At 56.0% G+C, this 20,384-nt stretch overlaps 2 protein-coding genes across 6 annotated transcripts in view; one reads left to right on the forward strand and one right to left on the reverse strand.

The window, feature by feature from the left end:
* Positions 1-859: 859 nt before the first annotated feature.
* On the forward strand, positions 860-16,672 carry LOC105494479 (ras homolog family member F, filopodia associated). Of its 2 annotated transcripts, none has more exons than XM_024796849.2 (5): positions 860-1,292; positions 1,520-1,643; positions 14,653-14,762; positions 14,841-14,975; positions 16,165-16,672. In XM_024796849.2, exons 1-5 carry the CDS (start codon positions 1,155-1,157, stop codon positions 16,327-16,329), a joined length of 672 nt encoding a protein of 223 aa, XP_024652617.1. In that variant the 5' UTR covers positions 860-1,154; the 3' UTR covers positions 16,330-16,672. The 2 variants fall into 2 exon arrangements, with proteins under 2 accessions (XP_024652617.1, XP_024652620.1); XM_024796852.2 differs by having other exon boundaries at positions 867-1,292; positions 1,556-1,643.
* LOC105494515 (transmembrane protein 120B) overlaps positions 13,787-20,384 on the reverse strand; it is a 69,565-nt gene continuing 62,967 nt past the window's right edge. For all 4 annotated transcript variants that reach the window (XM_071070942.1, XM_011763025.2, XM_011763017.2 and 1 more), the window contains one exon: positions 13,787-20,083. In XM_071070942.1, coding sequence (XP_070927043.1) covers positions 20,032-20,083 — 52 coding nt within the window. In that variant the 3' untranslated portion in view covers positions 13,787-20,031. The remainder of the gene's footprint in view (positions 20,084-20,384) is intronic.

Raw genomic sequence — 20,384 nt, forward strand, 5'->3', positions numbered from 1 at the left:
CCTATCTGCCGTGGAGCAGCTCCAGGGAGGTCCCTCTGCCACCCTGTCCACTCACCTGGCTGGTGCAGAGGGCAGTCATCCTGCCCGGGGGGAGGGGTAAGACGAGAGGTGGGGGTTACGGGTGATTCAGCCAGCAGCCCGGATAGCACTGCCTACAGTAAGTGCTCAACAAAAGCTGTTTTGATCATGGGACGGGAGAGTTGGGGGGATTCCTGAGATGAAAGACATGTGGCTGCTGGCAAGGAAACGCATTTTCTTACATTTCTTGATGAGTGTGGGGTTAGTCTCCAAAGCTCAAGGAGAGGGATCAAGCTGACTTCAACTAGCGCTACTCCAACCTGCCCTTCCCTGACGGCGTCTTGCGTGGTTCGCGCCTCTGGCTCCTGTCGGAAGGAGGCGCCCGCCCTTCGTGGTTTGGGGCCAACCTGCGGCCGGCGCCGAGACGATTGCCCGGCAGAGGGCGCTGGACGTCCACCCTGCAGCCCGGTGTCGGGGTGCGGGTAAGCGGAGCCCAGTTCCACACCCCGAACCCGCGTACACGCAGGCGTCCCTAGCCCAGGCGAGGTGGGCAGACACGACCCTCGCGTCAGCATCTTCCCTGGTGCCACCGCAGCTACCTCCTGTGGGGAAACTGAGGCCAGAGGCGGACATGCGCCAAGCCACGCCGCTGGGGCAGTGCAAAGTTGGGCTCTTCCCGGAGCTCGAGGCCTGGGGCTCCTCGCACCAGGTGCACAGCCAGCCAATCCGGGAGGTCCTGTCTGGCCGCGCTGGCCAATCAGAGGGTCCCTGCCGTAGGCGGAGCCTGCCAATCAGGGGCACCTGGAGTCGCTGGGCAGCCACGATCGGGTCTCGCCGGCGAGGGGCGCGCCGTGACGCGCAGAGGGTGGCGGTGGGATGGGGGTGGGAGCTTCTCTCGCAGCTGAGCCCCGTTTCTCCGGTGCCGCAGTATCCCTGGGACTGAGAGCTGAATACCCACACCCAGGGCTGGGACCTTAGCAGAAAGGAAACTGAGGCTGGGAGGTCGGCCGGGAGGCTGCCTGGCGGAGGTGGCGCCGCTCTGAGTGGGCGGGGCTAGTTCCGGCCCCGCCCCGCCCCCGACCTCTTGGCTCCGCTAGTGCCGGGCGCGCAGCCGCCAGTGCTGCGGGCTCCGGGCTATGGATGCCCCCGGGGCCCCGGCCCCGACCGCCGCCCCCGGTCCGGGCAGGAAGGAGCTGAAGATCGTGATAGTGGGTGACGGCGGCTGCGGCAAGACCTCGCTGCTCATGGTGTACAGCCAGGGCTCCTTCCCCGAGGTGAGGCCCGCAGCGGGGCTGGGGTGGGGGCGATGGACTGGGGTGGGGGCCCTCAGCCTGAGCCCAGAGCCCCGACCCTCGGTCCCCGGCGTCGCGAGTACGGAGAGGCGGCTGCCACCCCGGGGCGCCCCTCGGGAATTCCAGAGCCCAGCGGGGTGAGGGGGTGCTGATCCGGGACGAGTGAGGGGGGTGGACAGTGGGTTTAGCTGGAACCTTGGCCCCCGCAGGCCCCACTAAGGACCAACCGACCCCCTCTCCCGCAGCACTATGCCCCGTCGGTGTTCGAGAAGTACACGGCCAGCGTGACCGTTGGCAGCAAGGAGGTCACCCTGAATCTCTACGACACGGCCGGTGAGTGGGCCTGCGCCCCCGGGGTCCCGGGGGTCCGCCCGCCCGAAGGGTTTCCCCTCCCGGGCGTCCCCCACCGGGCGTCCCCGCCCAGCAGCCTTGCCAGGGTCCTGGCCGGCTCTTCACTCCTGGAGGCCGCTCAGGGGCGCTGGCTGCGCGACCCTAGAGGCCAAGCCCTATATGTAAGTGGAGAGTGTGGAGGAGGAGGTGAACTCCGGGGCCACCCTCCCAGCTCTGTGCTGAGAGCCCACAGCTCGTTCCTCTCTTGTGGTTCTAGAAAGCAGTGGGCTGCTCTTGGGCCTCCCATGGTTCCAGGACTGCTGCGCTGCCTGCTGTGGTCTCTGCAGACTCTGTGGGCTGCAGATTTGAGCCCCCTGGTGCTCGGATTGCCTGGGCTGTGTGTCTGGGTCCTGTGGTTCTGGGATGCTCCCGGCTGCAAATCAGCCTGTGGCTCCAGGGCTCTGTGGCCTGCGCTCTGCAGCCTGAGGCTCTGGGGTCCTGTGGATGCGAGTTCTGTGTCTGCAGCTCCCAGGATTCCACGGCTTGCAGTTGGTGGTTCTGGAATTGTGTGGCTACAATTATTTCTGTGCTTTCCCAGTTCCCTGGGACAAAACCAGACAGTGTAGAAAATGAACTGAGGAAGGAACAGAGCACTGGGGGCAGGGGCCCCACACCAGGCTCTGCCTGCCACCTGCAGCCCCCCGTGGGTGGTCTACGGATTTATGTGCAATTGCTTGGGAGTCGGTGTTGTGAGGGGCGGGGACGGGAGAAATGCAGTCAGTGGGAGGACCCTGACTCCCTTCTGGGCTTCATCAACATTGGGGACCAAAGGTTGACATCCCCAGGTGAGGCCTCACCCCACCTCTGTGACTCAGTGTTTAGTGACCTGCAGGGAACCACGTCACCAGGTGGCCCTCTCCTGCCAGCCAAGCCTTGTATGTGTGAGGTGAGGTCAGACACTGACGTAGGATGGAACCAAAATCCAGACACCTCCACCCCCAGGTAGACCTTGGAGAGAACCCGAAAACGGGCTGTTCTAGCTCAGAGCCCCCTCCATTCCGACTTCAGCAGGTCCTACCATGGTCTCTGAGAAACCTGTCTTTGTGGGATGTGGGCCCTCTAGGGCGACCCCCAAAACAGGGCCTGTCTCTAGCCCCTGGTGAGCTGGGAGAGCTGAGACATCAGAGGAATTCCCGAGGCGTGGCCCAGAGGGTAGTAAGAGTCATGGTCTGGGACACTTTTACTTTCATGTTTCTTGTCCAGGAGCCAGGGAGGGGCAAGGTTGTTCACCCACTTTTTGAGTCAAGTGCTCCTGAGTGGAGACATTTACAGCAGCCCACTGCCCTGCAAGAGCCGCGAGGCTTTTTCTTTCCTCCTCCTCTGCCCTCAGGGCCTCCCCTATCAGGTCCCAGGGTTCACTGTGCAGGGCAGCCTCCACATCATGAGAACAGGGATGGCCTTTCTGGCCTTGCCCAGAGAGCGATGCTCAAGGAACATGTCAGAGTAGATTGTGGTGTGGAGATTCTGGAAAGCTGCAAGGTGATGTAGGAAGAACTTGTGCAAAGAGCTGCTACGGGAGGGATGGAGGAGCATCCCCTGCTACAGTTACCAGGAGCAGGCGACCACCGGCACTATGGGGATCCCATCCACGGTCCCATCCTGTTCCTGCCACCCTCTTTGGAGTCAGATCTGGGCTTTGACCGCAGCTCTATTGGCTACGTATCATTGGGGATGTCTGGGCCTCAGTTTCATGATCTGTCATGAGCACTAAGAGGGTCATGAGGATTAAATCAGATTAATATATTATGTCCACCAACCTGCCCGACATGGTGAAACCCCATCTCTACTAAAAATCCAAAAATTAGCTGGGCATGATGGCGGGCACCTGTAATCCCAGCTACTCAGGAGGCTGAGGCAGGAGAATCATTTGAACCCAGGAGGTGGAGCTTGCAGTGAGCCGAGATTGTGCCATTGCACTCCAGCCTGGGCGACAGGGCGAGACTCCGTTTCCTAGCACTTTGGGAGGCTGAGGCAGGAGGATTGCTTGAAGCCAGGAGTTCAAGACCAGCCTGGGCAACATGACGAAACCCCATCTCTACTAAAAATACAAAAAATACAAAAATTAGCCAGGCATAGTGGCACACGCCTATAGTCCCAGCTACTTGGAAGGCTGACACAGGAGAATTGCTTGAACCCAGGAGGCAGAGGTTGCAGTGAGTTAAGATCACGCCACTGCATTCCAGCCTGGGCAACAGAGCGTGACCCTGTTTCAAAAAATTAAAATTAAAAAAAATTAAAAAGACCCTTCTACCATCCCTGCCCAGCCCTAGCTCGATCCTGTGCTTTGGAATCTACAGTGCCACGCCCCGAGCTGGCCCCCAGCCCCTGCTGCAGTGGGGAGATCTATCTTCCCTGGCAAGTCTCTTCCAAGCAGCAGAGAAGCAGGGCTCATGGGAGGAGGTTGGCCTCATAGTCTGACAGACCAAGGAGGGGTACCCAGGGAGAAGAAATCTGGCTGCTCCCTGTAGGGGGTGTCCCCTCATGACCGGGGAAGGCCTGCTCATAGGAGGAAATCCCCTGGTCAGTGAGTGCCACCAGGGAGAGCCCAGGTCCCAGTGCTTGTCATGGAGCAAGGCTTGGAAGGTGATGGAATGAATGGGTAATAGATCCGAATGCCGGAGATGATTTATCTCTGCCTGCAGGTGGACGGCTCTCGGGAGAACATGACAGAAAGCCATGGCCAGGAGGTCACATAGAGAGAGGCAAAAGGCCAAGAGGGTAAGGGAATGGCCAAGCCAGAAATGAGTCTAGTAAACGTAGTTGTAGAAAGTTCTAGAACCCAATGGGCTACACCCAGTGGCGGAAGGGGCGTCTTCCCAACTGGTGGCCACCAGAGCTGTGAGACAGGGGTGGCTCTCGGAGGCTGAATTTCTCCACACCCAGACCTGCCCACAGGAGCCCTGGTGGAAGGCCTGTCTGGCTGTCTCCATCCTGAGGAAGTAGTTACGGACACCACAGCGGAGGGTGGACAGATGGGGTGACAGGGCTCAGAGGGGAAGGGGCGGGGGCCGTGGCACCCACTGCTCTGTTGGCCTCACCCGGGCCCCGACATCCTCTGAGGCAGGAAGCTGCGGTGAAGTCTGAAGTTTCCTGGGCAGGGAGAGGCGGGGTGAGGTGGGCTGTGAAGACGCAGATGGGAGACTGAGCTTATCGGGGCCAACGTGTGGGGTCCAGGGTTGGAGGGGCACAGAATGGGGTGGGGGTTGCCCTGGGAGCAGTGGTCCCCTTCTCAGCCTGAGATGGGAACAGAAAGAAAATTGGCGGGCAATGGAGTAGGAGTTGCTAAGACAAGTAACCAGGGACAGGTGGGCATCGTGAGCCCCAGAAGCACCGGAGGCCTGGGCTGAGCCAAGGCTGGGGTCACCCAGAAGGTGGTCTCAACTCCCAGCTGGGGCTGCGCAGCCCTTGTCTTCCTGGGGAGGCACAGGTGGGCCCCCAGCAGAGTGAGTAAAAGTGGGTTCCTCTTTTGTCAGCTTCCCTTCTCACGCCGCCAGCACCCCTCCCTGACCAACGCCCCAGCTGGAGCTGGGGGCCACCTGCCCTGTGTGTCCTCCTGAAGATTTGAGGTCTTCTCTCCTTAACTCTGCCCTGGGCCTCAGAGACCCCTGTCCCTGGAAGCAGGACTGCCTTGGCAAAGCCTCATCCCACCAAGAAAATAGCCCCGTGTGCGGCATGAGCCTCCCTTCCCCCAGCCCTGCCGCAGCACCGCCCACGTGTACGTCAGGACGATGGGCGGCTTCACGGGCCTAGAGACTTCCTCACCAGAAGCACGTGCATCCTTTGCGTATAATTCCTGGGTTTTTTTGGTTTTTGGTTTTTGGTTTTTTTTGGTGGGTGGGGGCTGTGGTTAGAGACAGGGTCTCGCTCTGTCACCCAGGCTGGAGTCTGTAGCATGATCATAACTCACTGCAGCCTCAGCCTCTTGGGCTCAAGTGATCCTCTCACCTCAGCCTCCCAAAGTGCTGGGATTACAGGTGTGAGCCACCGTGCCTGGTCTCCTGGGCTGTTTTAATCTCTAAGCCCATCTGCAGTGGCTGGATGGGCCCCCCTGTGACTACGGGCAGGTGACATGGACCCTTTCAGCCCCAGGATCATTTTTGTAGAATGTAGAGGGTAATGGTATCACCTGGTGGCTGGGAGGCCCCTAAAGCTTCTGGGTCCAAAGATTCTGGAGGTTCTGACCCCCCGCCATGCCAGGCTATTAACTTCTCCTGGAAGTTTCTGTTTCAAGAGTAACCCAATAGCCTTCTTCCTGCCTCCCGGCACTGCCCCCGACTCTGCCCCCGCCCCCGGCCCGGCACCGGCACCGGCACCGCTCCGGCTCCAAGCTCCAAGCTCCAAGTGTTGCCTCCCTTCTCCTGGGCTTTCACCTTCCAGATTAGGGTTCCACATTAGGGGTGGGGTTATCACTGTTATCACCCCCTCTCCCAGATAAGGAAATTGACACCCAGAGAGGGAAATGTGGGCGTCAATTCGAGATGTGGAGGCTGCCCTGAACAGTCCCGCCCAGAATGTGCATCAGTGAATGGAACCTGACCCCCGACTCATATGAGAGAAGGTATTTATTAACAGTACACTCCCCCATCCCCAAGTGGGCATGGGATTGGTGCACACGGAAGTACATCCGCCCACACTGAATTCTAGGGAAGGCTGGGCTGGGCAGAGTCAAGCCAGGACGGCAACCTGGAGGAGGCGCTGGAGTCAGAGCTGGCTGCCTCTCCCTTCCCAGAGGCCTTCTTTCTTGAGAGGGCTGACATTTTTCCTCACCTGGTCAGGACTGGGACAAGTAGGGTGAGGATTCCTTCCTGTTTTCTGGGGTAGGCTAAGAAAAAAAAAATACCCCAGCAGGGTCCTCTGTTATTTACAAAGCTTCCCCTTAACTGTGTGGCCTGGGGCAAGTCACTCCAGCTCTCTATGCTTCCGTTTCTCAGCCTGTAAAATGGGGCCAACAATAGTGTCTACCTTGTAGGGTTTTTGGGGGAAAGATGAGTTAATCCAGGTGAATGGCTTCGAGCTAGACCTGGCATGTAACACAGAGGCCTTCATGCATAGGTGCTGCCAGAATCACAGTGGTCCACTCCTGCAGCCCCAGCTCCTCAGGAGGCTGAGGCAGGAGATGGCTTGAGCCCAGGAGATTGAGGCTGGAGTGAGCTGTGATCACACGACTGCGCTCCAGCCTGGGCAACAGAGCAAAACCCTTTTTTTTTTTTTTCCGAGGCAGAGTCTCACTCTGTTGCCCAGACTGGAGTGTAGTGGTTTGATCTCAGCTCACTGCAACCTCTGCCCCCCTAGCTCAAGTGATTCTCCTGCCTCAGCCTCCCAAGTAGCTAAGATTACAGGCATGTGCCACCACGCCCAGCTAATTTTTGTATTTTTAGTAGATACAGCGTTTCATCATGTTGCCCAGGCTGGTCTTGAACTCTTGACCTCATGTGATCTGCCCGCCTCAGCCTCCCAAAGTGCTGGGATTACAAGCATGAGCCACGGCGCCCGGCCTAGACCGTGACTTTTATATGAGAGAGAGAGAGTCGATATTAAACATCTTTATTATTACTGTCATCAAGGCTCACTCACTTTTCGCATCTCCATTTCTTTTTTTTTTTTTTTTTTTTTTTTTTGTTGAGACAGAGTCTTGCTTTGTCGCCCAGCCTGGAGTGCAGTGGCCGGATCTCAGCTCACTGCAAGCTCCGCCTCCCGGGTTCACGCCATTCTCCTGCTTCAGCCTCCTGAGTAGCTGGGACTACAGGCGCCCGCCACCTCGCCTGGCTAGGTTTTTTTTTTGTATTTTTTAGTAGAGACGGGGTTTCACCGTGTTAGCCAGGATGGTCTCGATCTCCTGACCTTGTGATCCGCCCGTCTCGGCCTCCCAAAGTGCTGGGATTACAGGCTTGAGCCACAGCGCCCGGCCCTGCATCTCCATTTCACAGATGAGGAAACTGAGGCCCAGAGGTTAATTCCCAGCTGGGAAGGCTGGGGACAGCTTCCTGGAAGAACTGGTGCTTTTAGAATGGCCTGGCAGGCAGCTGACCTTGGGGACTGGTTGGCCTCTGGCTCACAGGGTGCTTGTCTCTGACCTTGACGAAGTCCCCCTCCACCACTTGGGCTCTCAACAGGAAGAACTGTCCCCGCCCAGCGTACCTCCCAGGGAGACTGCTTGAATGAACACAGGTCAGGAAGTGGAATGCCCTTGCCAAGGCTGCAGGGGCACCTAAAGCCGGAGAGATGACTATTAACCCTCTTCACCCACTCCTTCCTTTGAGCCTTCCTTCACCGAATGTGTATTGCGCTCACCTGTGTTCCCAGGGGCACAACAGTGAACAGCACAGAGGTGGTTCCTGCCCGCCCGAGAGGCAAACAAAAACACCCAGAGAATTACTGTTTTTTTGTTTTTTATTTTTGTTTTTGTTTTGAGGCAGAGTTTCGCTCTGTCCCCCAGGCTGTAGTGAAATGGCACGATCTCAGCTCACCGCAACCTCAGCCTCCCAGGTTCAAGTGATTCTCCAGCCTCAGCCTCCCAAGTAGCTAGGACTACAGGTGCCCACCACCACACCCGGCTAATTTTTGTATTTTTGGTAGAGATGAGGTTTCACCATGTTGGCCAGGCTGGTCTCGAACTCCTGACCTCAAGTGATCCACCTGCCTCCACCTCCCAAAGTGCTGGGATTACAGGTGTGAATCACCCCGCCTGGCCCCAGAGAAGTATTGTGAAATCAGGTAGGGGTGAGAGGCATGAGTAAAGCCCCCGTCACGTGGCAGACTGCCAAGGAGGCTGTTTCAGAGCAGTCAGGAAAGGTCTCTGGGAGGAGGTGACATTCCATAGAGCCCTGAAGGAGAGGAGGGAAGGAGCCACACTGTTCCCTGTTGAAAGAACCTCCTGGAGGAGTGAACAGCAAGGGCAGAGGCCCCAGGAGAGGCAGGCAGGCTGTGATTGCCTCCAGCGCTCCGGGGCTGACTTCTTCCTTCACCCGCTGCAGCCTGATGCCTGCCCCGCCACCTCCTGTCCTGATGTCACTGCAGGCTGTAGTTGCCAAACCCAGTGGGCAAGTCTCAACCCTTGTCTCTGCTGTGTGTGACAAGAGTGGAACAACCTTGACAGACGTGGCAGCTCATGCCTGTAACCCCAGCACTTTGGGAGGCTGAGGCAGGTGGATCACCTCAGGTCAGGAGTTTGAGACTAGCCTGGCCAACATGGTGAAACCTCGTCTCTACTAAAAATACAAAAGAAAGCCGGGCGCTGTGGCTCACACCTGTAATCCCACCACTTTGGGAGGCTGAGGCGGGTGGATCATGAGGTCAGGAGATTGAGACCATCCTGGCTAACACAGTGAAACCCCGCCTCTACTAAAAATACAAAAAATTAGCTTGGCGTGGTGGCGGGCACCTGTAGTCCCAGTTACATGGGAGGCTGAGGCAGGAGAATTGCTTGAACCTGGAAGGCGGAGGTTGCAGTGAGCCAAGATCGCACCACGGCACTCCAGCCTGGGTGACAGAGTGAGACTCTCTCTCAAAAATAAAATAAAATAATAAAAATACAAAAAAAATTAGCCAGGCATGTTGGCACCTGCCTTAGTCCCAGCTACTCAAGAGGCTGAGGCAGGAGAACCATTTGAACCCAGGAGGTGGAGCTTACAGTGAGCCGAGGTCGTGCCACTGCACTCCAGCCTGGGCAACCGAGCAAGACCCTGTCTCCAAAAAAAAAAAAAAAAAAGTAAAGAAGTGAAGAAAAGAAAAAAAGAAATGAGAGAAGCCGTCCAAGGGGGCTCCATTTTACAAACTTATCCGAGGTTTCACTTTCTGTAGTTTCAGTTACCTGAGGTCTGAAAGTATTAAATGGAAAATTCCAGAAATAATTCATAAATTTGAGATCATGCACCGCGCTGAGTAGCGTGATGAGATTGCGCGCGGTCCCGCTGTATCCCACCCGGGATGTGATTCGCCCCTTCCTCTGTGTATCCCTGCTGGAGACACCACCTGCCCATGAGTCAGTCAGCAGCTGGCTCGGTAACAGGCCAGGCTGGTCTTGAACTCCTGAGTTCAAGTGATCCGCCCGCCTCGGCTTCCCAGAGTGCTGGGATTACAGGTGTGAGCCATGGTGCCTGGCCCCGTTTTATTTTATTATTGTTGTTGTTAATCTCTTACTGTGCCTAAGTCATAAACTAAGCTGTCTTATAGGTGTGTACATATAGAAAAAAACAGCATATCTAGGGTTCTAGACTGTCCGTGGTTTCATACATCCACTGGGGGTCTTGGAATCCACCCTTGTGGGTTGGGGGGACTACTGTACCTGTTCGCTCCTGCCATAGTTGTAAAAGGGAATATGTTATGCCAGAACTATGAACCCCATTGTTACATCTTAAAGGACCAGAACCTATTTTTGCACAATACACGTTAGTGTGTATCAGCAGAAGGAACATCCCACTTGGGATTTCATGAGCTGGGGTTAACTCCTGGCCCAGTCACTGAGTCACTGACCTCAAGCGAGTCACTTCACTGCTGTGACTCTCAGGCTTTTCCTATGCAGTGCGAGTGTTCATCATTTCCCTGCCACATCTGGCTGTCATGTAAGGATTTTTTTTTTTTTTCCTTTTTGAGACGAAGTCTCACTGTGTCACCCAGGCTTGAGTATAGTGGCATGATCTTGGGGCTCACTGCAACCCCCACCTCCCAGGTTCAAGCAATTCTCCTGCCTTCGCCTCTGGAGTAGCTGGGATTACAGGCACCTGCCACCACGCCCAGCTAATTTTTGTATTTTTAGTAGAGACGGGGTCTCACCATCTTGGTTAGGCTGGTCTCGAACTCCTGACCTCGTGATCCCCCTGCCTCAGCCTCCCAAAGTGCTGGGATTACAGGCGTGAGCCACCGTGCCCAGCTTTTTTTTTTTTTTTTTTTTTTTTTTTTTTTTTTTTGAGACTGAGTCTCGCTCGGTCGCCAGGCTGGAGTTCAGTGGCGTGATCTTGGCTCACTGCAACCTCCACCTCCCAGGTTCAAGCAATTTTCCTGCCTCAGCTTCCCGAGTAGCTGGGACTACAGGCTCACACCACCACGCCCAGCTAATTTTTGTATTTTTAGTAGAGACAGGGTTTCATCATGTTGACGAGGATGGTCTCGATCTCTTGACCTCATAATTCACCTGCCTCAGCCTCCCAAAGTGCTGGGATTACAGGCATGAGCCATCACGCCTTGCCAAGGATTTCTTAATCATTTCTAGACTAAAGCACCCTGAAAACTGCATAGAGTATAGGATGTATTATTATAAAGGCAGATGCAGAGGGCAGGCAGTTATCCTCAAAAGGGAAAAAATGTAGCTGTTTAATCTGGATGTTTAAGAATAAAATGCTAGGGAGAAAATGGTGAAAAGAGCAATGGGGGAAGGACCTTCCAGTCCTGTGGAGCAGCAAGCACAAAGGCCGGGGCATGAGAGCTTCGTGGGTTTGAGAAACAGTGAGGTGGCTCTTTGACTGGACTGCAGTGAGCAAGTGGGTGTGGCAGAAGATGAAGTCAGGTGAACCAGGGGAGATGTTTGGATTTTATACAAAGAGCAATAGGGGCCAGGCATGGTGGCTCATGCCTATAATCCCAGCACTCTGGGAGGCCGAGGCAGGCGCATCACCAGAGGTCAGGAGTTCAAGACCAGCCTGGCCAAGATGGTGAAACCCTGTCTCTACTAAGAAAATACAAAAATTTCATGCCTGTAATCCCAGCACTTTGGGAGGTTGCGGTGAGCAGATCACCAGAGGTCAGGAGTTCGAGACCAGCCTGACCAACATGGAGAAATCCGTCTCTACTAAAAATACAAAATTAGCTGGGCGTGGTGGTACGTGCCTGTAGTCCTAGCTACTCAGGAGGCTGAGGCAGGAGAATCACTTGAACCTGGGAGGTGGAGGTTGTGGTAAGCCGAGATCGTGCCATTGTACTCCAGCCTGGGTAACAAGAACAAAACTGTCTCAAAAACAAAACAAAACAAACAAAAATTAGCCAGGCGTGGTGGCAAGCGCCTGTAATCTCAGCTACTTGGGAGGCTGTGGCAGAACTGCTTGAACCCGGCAGGCAGAGATTGCAGTGAGCTGAGATTGGGACATTGCACTCTAGCCTGGGTGACAGAGCGAGACTCTTGTCTCAAAAAAAAAAAAAAAAAAAAAAAAAAATTGGGGGGGGCAATAGGGAGTCATTGAAGATGCTTCTGTTATGGAGAGGGGGGCAGGATAGGACTTGTGTTTTAAGATCCATCCAGCTGTCAGGTGGATAATGGATTCATCGAAGGGCTGTAGGCCAGGGAAGAGGGACAGATGAGGGCTTAGATGAGGATGGTGTAGGGATGGGGCGGGGTGGGGGGGGACAGTGGCCAGCAGTAGACAGGGCCCTGCTGTCCAGTAGAACTTTCTGCAGTGGAGGAAATGCCATGCACCTGCACCAATCATTGTATTGGCCATGAGCCCTGGGTGGCAGTTCATCACCTGAAAGGTGGCTTGTGCAACTGAGGAGCTGAATGCTTCATGTTCATTCATTTTTTTTTAATTTTATTTTTTTCTGAGATAGAGTTTCGCTCTTGTCACCCAGGCTGGAGTGCAATGGCGTGATCTCCGGTCACTGCAACCTCTGCCTCCTGGGTTGAAGTGATTCTCCAGCTTCAGCCTCCCAAGTAGCTGGAACTACAGGCACCCACCACCACACCTGGCTAATTTTTGTATTTTAGTAGATACGGGGGTTTCACCATGTTGGCTAGGATGGTCTCGAACTCCTGACCTCAGGTGATCTGCCCGCCTCGGCCTCCCAAAGTGTTGGGATTACAGGTGTGAGCCACTGTGCCCAGCCAATGTTAATTCATTAATTCAAGTTAATTAATGGGGCTAGTGGCTACCCTGTTGGATAGCACAGATTTAGGAAGATGTGGACAGAGGTTACCGAGAAGGGACAGCTGGGGACAGGAAAGGGGCTTGAATAGCATGCAGGTCAGTTTCCCAGTGTCTTACAAGGACGTCTCTAGCTTTGTCGGGGGGGTGGTTCAGGTCTGAGACCTTGCTCTGCCCAGTGTCAGGGGACACTGGCATGGACAGCCCTCCTGGCCCAGCCGTTGCTGTCCTGGTGGCTTCTGTTCACTGAACACTCTTTTATGGCCCCGGGTGGCAGTTCATCACCTGAAATGCGGCTTGTGCAACTGAGAAGTTGAATGCTTCATGTTCATTCATTTTTTATTTTTATTTTTTTTGAGACAGATTTTCGCTTTTGTCACCCAGGCTGGAGTGCAATGGCCTGCCTTGGCTGGTGACAACCCCATGAGGTAGATTTTATGATTATCATGTTCCAGGTAGGGAAGCCAAGACTCCCACCGTGGTCCTGTCTAAGTCAAGGTCACACAGCCAGTGGGGGCAGAGCTGGGATTTGAACACGTGTCTCATCTGCCTCTAATGACCTCACCCTTAAGCGCTGTTCCATGGTGGAGCTGGCCAAGGACTTCTGGAGGTCCCTGGGTTGAGGGGGAGCCAGTGGGGAGAGGGTAGCCACACCCTGTCACCAGCAAAGCGGCAGGAGCAGACATGGCCTGGCGGTGCTCCGTGGAGAGGCCACTTGTCCTAAGAGGTGTTTGCCAGGGAGGGAGCGGAGGGCAGGCTGGCACCGCCCAGCACCTGCAGCAGCTGAGGACGGGGTAAGGGGATTCCTGGGCCTCCAAGTCCCTTGTTCAGTGGAAGGAAGTCGAGGGGTGGGGGGCTGGTCACCAATGAGCCTGAAAAGCTCTCAGTTCTCACTGTGGGGATTTTAAAAAAATACCGGGGCATGATGACTAAGTGCAGTGTAGAACCCTGGGCTGTGCCGGCTCCTCAACGGGGAAAGAAATAAAGGACGATATTGGTGAAATGGTCAAAATCGGACTATGGCCTGTGGATCGGATTAGAATGCAGAGTCCGTGCGGTTTCCTGGGCTTGGGGCAGGGGAGAGAATGCCCTTGTTCTCAGCAGATGGCGCCAAGCTAAGGGGTGAAGAGGCAGGGGTCTGCAGTTACCGTGCCCTGATATGGAGAAACAGAAGTGTCTGTCTCCAGATAAAGCCAGAGGGGCCGATGCAAACAGGTGGTGAATCACAGTCAGAGCTCTTCACACTCTTTGTTGCAATTTTACTGTAAGTTTGAAACTGTCAATATAAAAAGTTACAAAGAATTGCTTATAAAGAAGGGGAAAAAAAAGCAAACCCAACCAAGCTCAAGCCTAGATTGGTGTTTGGATTCAGCTCGTGTTGGGGCAGGGCCAGGCATCAGGATTAAAGTATCCCCCCAGGAGTATGCTCTGTGAATCTGGGTGGGGAGGGCGCTTAGGTGCTGTTCCCAGCAACCCACCACCCGCCTCCTAGTGCTTGCAAGAATGGGCAGGGAACTCAGCCGACTGCATCAGAACCCGAGAAGCTGGAGGTTGAAGCCAGACACCAGCCTCTCGGGACTTGGGGACACTGTGAGTCCACCCAGCCGCACAGGTCTGAATCTTTGGGAAGGGGAGGGTTCCAGTCTGCGCTCTGCCCCTAAGCATCAGGGCAGGGGGATCACATTGGCTATCGGCATCATCGCTAGCAGTTTCTCCAGCCCCAGCCCTAGAATCAGGCCAAGCTCTCAGCACTGCGTGGGTTTGATCTCGAGGATTCTTTACCACCATCCAGAACTGGGGGGCTGCCACTCATGGGTTCTGTTGTTAAGAGACAGGGTCTTGCTCTGTCACCCAGGCTGGAGTGCAGTGGCATGATCACAGCTCACTGTAGCCTCGACCTCCTGGGCTCAAGCGATCCTCCAGCCTCAGCCTCCCGAGTAGCTGGCACCGCAGGCCTGTGCCACCACTCCTGGCTTGCTGCCCATTGTATAGATGAGGAAATTGAGGCCTTAAGGCAGGGTCACTTGTCTGGCCCCTTCCCCTTCACCCATCAGAGTCCAGACAGGGGACGTCCCCTGACCCACCCTGCTCTCTGCTTTCAGGGCAGGAAGACTATGACCGGCTGCGGCCCCTGTCCTACCAGAACACCCACCTCGTGCTCATCTGCTATGACGTCATGAACCCCACCAGCTACGACAACGTCCTCATCAAGGTGAGGCTGGTCTCCTGGGTGGCGGCCCCACATCTGGGCCCGGCTGCACCCCTCATCCCCTGCCTCCTCCCTCCACAGTGGTTCCCTGAGGTCACGCACTTCTGCCGCGGGATCCCCATGGTGCTCATTGGCTGCAAGACAGACCTGAGGAAGGACAAGGAGCAGCTGCGGAAGCTCCGGGCTGCCCAGCTGGAGCCCATCACCTACATGCAGGTGGGCCAGGGGCCAAGACCCTGGGGCGCAGCCGTGGCTGTAAAGCCTCCCAGACCTTTGGCCTCTGCAACTGGGGTGCCTTAGCGGCCTTTCAGGGAGCTGAGGGAAGCAGGATTCTAAGAATAATTTCTAAATATTAGTATTGATGGCCTGTGAACCTGAGCACTTTACACGACTACTCTCAATCCGTAGGACTCAGGCAGGTGCTGTTCACATCCCCCAGTTTACACGGGAGACAGTGAGGCCCAGAGAGGTTAAGCAGCTTGCCCAGGGTCACAGAGCTAGCCAGAAGTGGAGCCAGGATCTGGTCCCATGCACTGCGCTCCAAATTCTGTGCTATGAGCCGCTGTCCTGTCCTGTCCTGTGCTGTGCTGTCTGCCTTGTTTGAAAGGGCCAATTGACCGTGCAACTCTTTGGGTGAGGCATGGGGGAATAAACAGAATAAAAGGAATGTAAAGGCAAAAAGAAACTTTCACAAGAAATAACCATTAATAAGGGCAAATTCGGCTGGGCATAGTGGCTCACGCCTATAATCCCAGCACTTTGTAAGGCCAAGGCAGGCGAATCACCTGAGGTCAGGAGTTCAAGACCAGCCTGACCAACATGGAAAAACCCCATCTCTACTAAAAATACAACATTAGCCGGGCGTGGTGGCGCATGCCTGTAATCCCAGCTACTTGGGAGGCTGAGGCAGGAGAATCGCTTGAACCTGGGAGATGAAGGTTGTGATGAACCAAGATCGTGTCACTGCGCTCTAGCCTGGGCAACAAGAGCAAAACTCCACCTCAAAAATAAATAAATAAAAGGGCAAATTCATTTGCCTAAGTTGTACTTTCAGAGGAGAGAGAGGTGGCTGGAAGTCCTGTCTTGAGGCCTCCAACTCTTCTCACAGGCCTGGGAGACACACCTGGGGGAACCAACCCCGGGTGTCAGGATTCAGCCCCTCCCTGCCTGGAGCTGGAGAGAGGCCGGGGTGGGGGCCTGGACAGGGCTTCTTCCAACCTGGGGGATGCACTGCACTGTCCCTCCATTCCACCCACACTGTGAGGGCCAGCCAGGATGGAGGCGACAGGCCCAAAACAAGGCCTCCACCCCTGGAGAGTCCTCAGAACCAGTCCCAAACCCACCAGGTGGTTCCAGGAGACCTCCAGGGGCCCCTCACCTAATGCTGGCTTCTCCTCCCACCCAGGGCCTGAGCGCCTGCGAACAGATCCGAGCTGCTCTCTACCTGGAATGTTCCGCCAAGTTTCGTGAGAATGTGGAGGACGTCTTCCGGGAGGCCGCCAAGGTGGCTCTCAGCGCTCTGAAGAAGGCGCAGCGGCACAAGAAGCACCGGCTCTGCCTGCTGCTCTGACCCAGGGCGGACACACCTCACGACAGCACTGACAGGGGCCCCAGGTGCTGACTGCACCAGGGAGGCTGCCCCATCCCGACCCTCCAGCTCACAGTGTCTGGGGCCTGCAGCTAGACTCTTGGAACATTCTGGAACTCTCTCCTGACTGGGGCTCTGACCACAAACTCCCCTCCAGGCTAACCCTGGGACGGGGTGGTGATGTGGGTGCAGGAGCCAGTGTCTGTTCTCGGGACTCGGAAGGGCCCTCATCACAGCCACCCCCACCATGAGTGTCTCCTCAGTGCAGACTCAAGTTATGCTTGAAATGAAAAAGTCCATCTGGTGGTGGGTAAACGTGGACCTGGCACTGTTCCATGCAGGCGCCCCAAGCCTGCCACTCCTGTGTCCCCACCTCCCTGGGCTCCCGAGATAGGCACCACTGTATCCTCCAGCTCCTTCCTTCCTTCCCCCAGGAACATGGGGGCCACCGAGGGGGCTGGGCCTATCAGGAGAACACAGGCCGCAGCCCGGTGGAGGGGCTGGCACCCGCCCCTCCCATCTCCACCCCACATGGAAGACTTGTCTTCAGCTTGGCCACTGTCTTTGCAGAGCTGGGCACATGTGCCCAGGGGGCAGAAAAAACGGCTTCTCAGTTGTTAAAAGTATACCCTGGACCACCCATCTGACCATCTCTTCAAGGTCTCATCACCAGGACAGGACTGGCCCATTTAGTCCTCAAGCCTCGCTTCTACCAGCCTGTGGAGTTCAGGAGGCGAGACACCCCGGCCTCCTATGAGAACTGATGGGATCTACCCTCTGTCCGCACAGGACAGTTTCTCAGAACTGGTTCACAGACCACCTGTGTCACCAACAGCCAGATACCTAATCCCCGAGTCTCCTTTGGGAAGGTCTGGGGCCGAGGGTCTGGGAATTTTTTTTTTTTTTTTTTTTTGGGACAGAGTCTCGTTCTGTCGCCCAGGCTGGAGTCCAGTGGTACGGTCTTGGCTCACTGCAAGCTCCAACTCCTGGGTTCAAGTGATTCTCCAGCCTCAGCCTCCTAAGTAGCTGGGATTACAGGTGCGCACCACCACATCCGGCTAATTTTTTTGTATTTTTAGTAGAGACGGGGTTTCACCATATTGGCCAGGCTGGTCTCAAACTCCTGACATTGTGATCCACCTGCCTTGGCCTCCCAAGTGCTGGGATTACAGGCGTGAGCCACTGCACCCGGCCCAGGACTTTTAAAACAAGTATCCCAGGGGATTCCGGTGCCTACCAGAGGTCACAAGCTGCTTGGCTCTGGAGTGCACCTAGGATTGGGTGCCGCCTAAGATGGGATAACGGCTTCAGGTGACTCCTAGCCTTCCCGGTATCTCTTGCCTCGGCCTCCCTGGCCCAGTGCTGGGGTGTCAGCTAAGCCTGAGCTTCCGAGAAGTCAGGTCACCAAAGGAAGAAGCCTTCTGAGACCCTCCCCACCCCACCCAGGTTCCCAAGGCCCTGCTGTCCCCTGGGGAATCAACCAAGGAGCTCTTGTTCTCGAAGAACTCACGACCTCATGATAGTCTAAGGTAGAGGTCCGAAAACTACAGCCTGTGGGCCACATCTGGCCACAGCCTGATGTGTAAATAAAGTTTTATTGGAACACAGCCACACCCATTCCTTTGTGCACTGCCTTTTCTGTGGCTGCAGGCAAGAGTAGCTGCCACACAGACCACCTGGCCCATAAAACTCAAAAATAGCTGCCATCTGACCCTTTATAGCCAGCTAGCTGACTGCTAATCTAGGGCAAAAGCAGGGGCCTAAAAAGGGTCAGAAAGGAGACCAGAATGAAGGGCAGGCATTTGGGAGTGGCGTGGCCTGTGGCGACTGGAGAGCAGGCATCCTGTGCCATGGGGATGTTGCCAGGTTCATTTTTCTAGGGAAAGCAGAAATCTGGATTTGTATGTGGAATCTCACTGTAGGAGAGGGGAAATCTCATTTTAAAAATGTAATCAGGCCAGGCACAGTGGCTCACACCTGTAATCCCAGCATTTTGGGAGGCCAAGATAGGAGGATCAGTTGAGCCCATGAGTTGGAGACCAGCCTGGGCAACATAGCGAGACCCCATCTCTACTAAAAAAACATTAAACAGTGGCAGGGTGGCCAGGCGTGGTGGCTCACGCATGTAATCCCAGCACTTTGGGAGGCCGAAGCAGGCAGATCACGAGGTCAAGAGATTGAGACCATCCTGGCAAACATGGTGAAACCCTGTCTCTACTAAAAATAAAAAAAAAAAAGCCAGGTGTGGTGGCACGCGCCTGTAGTCCCAGCTACTCAGGAGGCTGAGGCAGGAGAATCGCTTGAACCCAGGAGGCAGAGGTTGCAGTGAGCTCAGATCGTGTCACTGCACTCCAGCCTGGGTGACAGATAGAGACTCTGTCTCACAAAAAAAAAAAAAAAAAAAAGCAGGGCATGATGGTGCGTGCTTGTGGTCCCAGCTGCTCCAGAGGGTGAGGTGGGAGGATCTCTTGAGCCCTGGAGACAGAGGCTTCAGTGAGCTATGATCGTGCCACTGCACTCCAGCCTAGGCAACAGAGACCCTGTTCCCGCCGCCAAAAAAAATTAAAAATTTTAAAATGCCTTGGGGAGGGAATTTTAACAAAGCATGCCTGTGGGCACTGCTGTGAGGTCTGGCCTAGGGATTTGTAGGGCCTTGGTTAGCGGGAGCTGAGGCCCATATATGAATGGCGGGGCAGAGCGCTGAGCCGAACCTGCTGGCCTCTCCACCTCCTGTCGAATGCAGAGTCTCACCCAAGTGGTGCCCAGTGGCTCTGGCCCCACCTCAGGTGCGGCCCCTGGGGGTGAGCCTGCCAGGCATCCCCACCTCCCTCCCACAACATCCAGAACCTCTGGGAAGGAGAGGGGAGGTGGGTCCCCTCCACAGGGGCCAAGGGTCTTGGTCCCACTCCCCAGGTACCTGCGGCAAGACTGCAGGAAGGTGGGCTGCAGGATGGGGGGTCAGGGAACCCTGAAGTACAGGCAGGAATGTCCTTTTCCCCTTGGACTACCTAGGGCCCGGGGCGCCCTCTGGTGGCGACTCTGCTCACAGCCTGACTCAGGACGCCCCCCGCGCTCCCAGCAGCAAGAAGAGCACGAGGCGGACACGGTGGGTCTCTGAGAACTTAAATAACCCTCTCCACTCGGCAGGGTGGGCGAGGAGGGGGCTCACAGCAGAAGCAGAGTGGCCCCGGGGTGGGGGCGCCACAGGACACTGAGGGTTCACACCACCCCAGCCTGGGCCTGGTAAGTAGCAGGTCAGCATAAATCCAACCCCGCGAGGCACATCCAAACCCAGAGGGGTTCAAATGACAGGAGTGGGAACAGAGGGGCTCCCTGAGGCTTCAGGCCCCATCCCCAGGAAGACTGGCCTGGCCTCAGCCACCTTCAAGCACAGCGGGGAGGCCTCGGGTTCCAGGGACGATGGGGGACCCAGCATTAAATATGTCATAAATAGGTGGGCGGACAGGCGGGGCTCACATTCCCCTAGTCCGTTGGGGTCCGTTGGGGGACCAGGGCCTGGGCCCTCTCCCAGCGACGCCACGTGCCTGAGATGGCGACTGGGAAGAAGGCCGGGAGCCCCCTGCAGTCTGAAGTCTGGGCCGAGGGCACAGGAGCCTGAGGCTCACGGCTGCTTTGTCTTGCCTCTGTTCTTCTGGAGCTTGGCATGCACGACTTTGAGTGTGGTCAGGAAGTTGCCGAGGAAGAGGATGAGGAAGGTGAGCGCCAGCACGAACACCTGGGGGAGTCCAGAGAGGAGGGCCAGGCTGGGGCATCTGCCCTGCTGAACCCCTGCCCCCAGCACCCCAGAATCTACAGCACAGCTACTCCCAAACTGCAGGGTTTTGCCATTGAAGGCAGAGATTCAGGAGACCCGGGTGAAGGGGTGAGGCCTCAGGCTTAGGCAAGGCCTGGGAAGGGCTCTATGGGGCGAACCTCCTTGGGATCCATGGATTGGGAGAGGCTCCACCCCTAGCCCTTCCAGGAGCCTCCCCCCAAGCACACCACACACACACCCACCCACCCATACCTGCGAGCCC

Source organism: Macaca nemestrina, chromosome 10, assembly GCF_043159975.1.
Source record: "Macaca nemestrina isolate mMacNem1 chromosome 10, mMacNem.hap1, whole genome shotgun sequence".
NCBI classification, from domain to species: Eukaryota; Metazoa; Chordata; class Mammalia; order Primates; family Cercopithecidae; genus Macaca; species Macaca nemestrina.

Excerpts from the sequence above, each read along its gene's own strand:
- LOC105494479 (XM_024796849.2), top strand. The coding sequence starts at position 1,155 with ATGGATGCCCCCGGGGCCCCGGCCCCGACCGCCGCCCCCGGTCCGGGC. Across the intron at positions 14,763-14,840 it reads ACGACAACGTCCTCATCAAG|TGGTTCCCTGAGGTCACGCA; the intron begins GTGAGGCTGGTC and ends CTCCCTCCACAG. Across the intron at positions 14,976-16,164 it reads AGCCCATCACCTACATGCAG|GGCCTGAGCGCCTGCGAACA; the intron begins GTGGGCCAGGGG and ends CCTCCCACCCAG.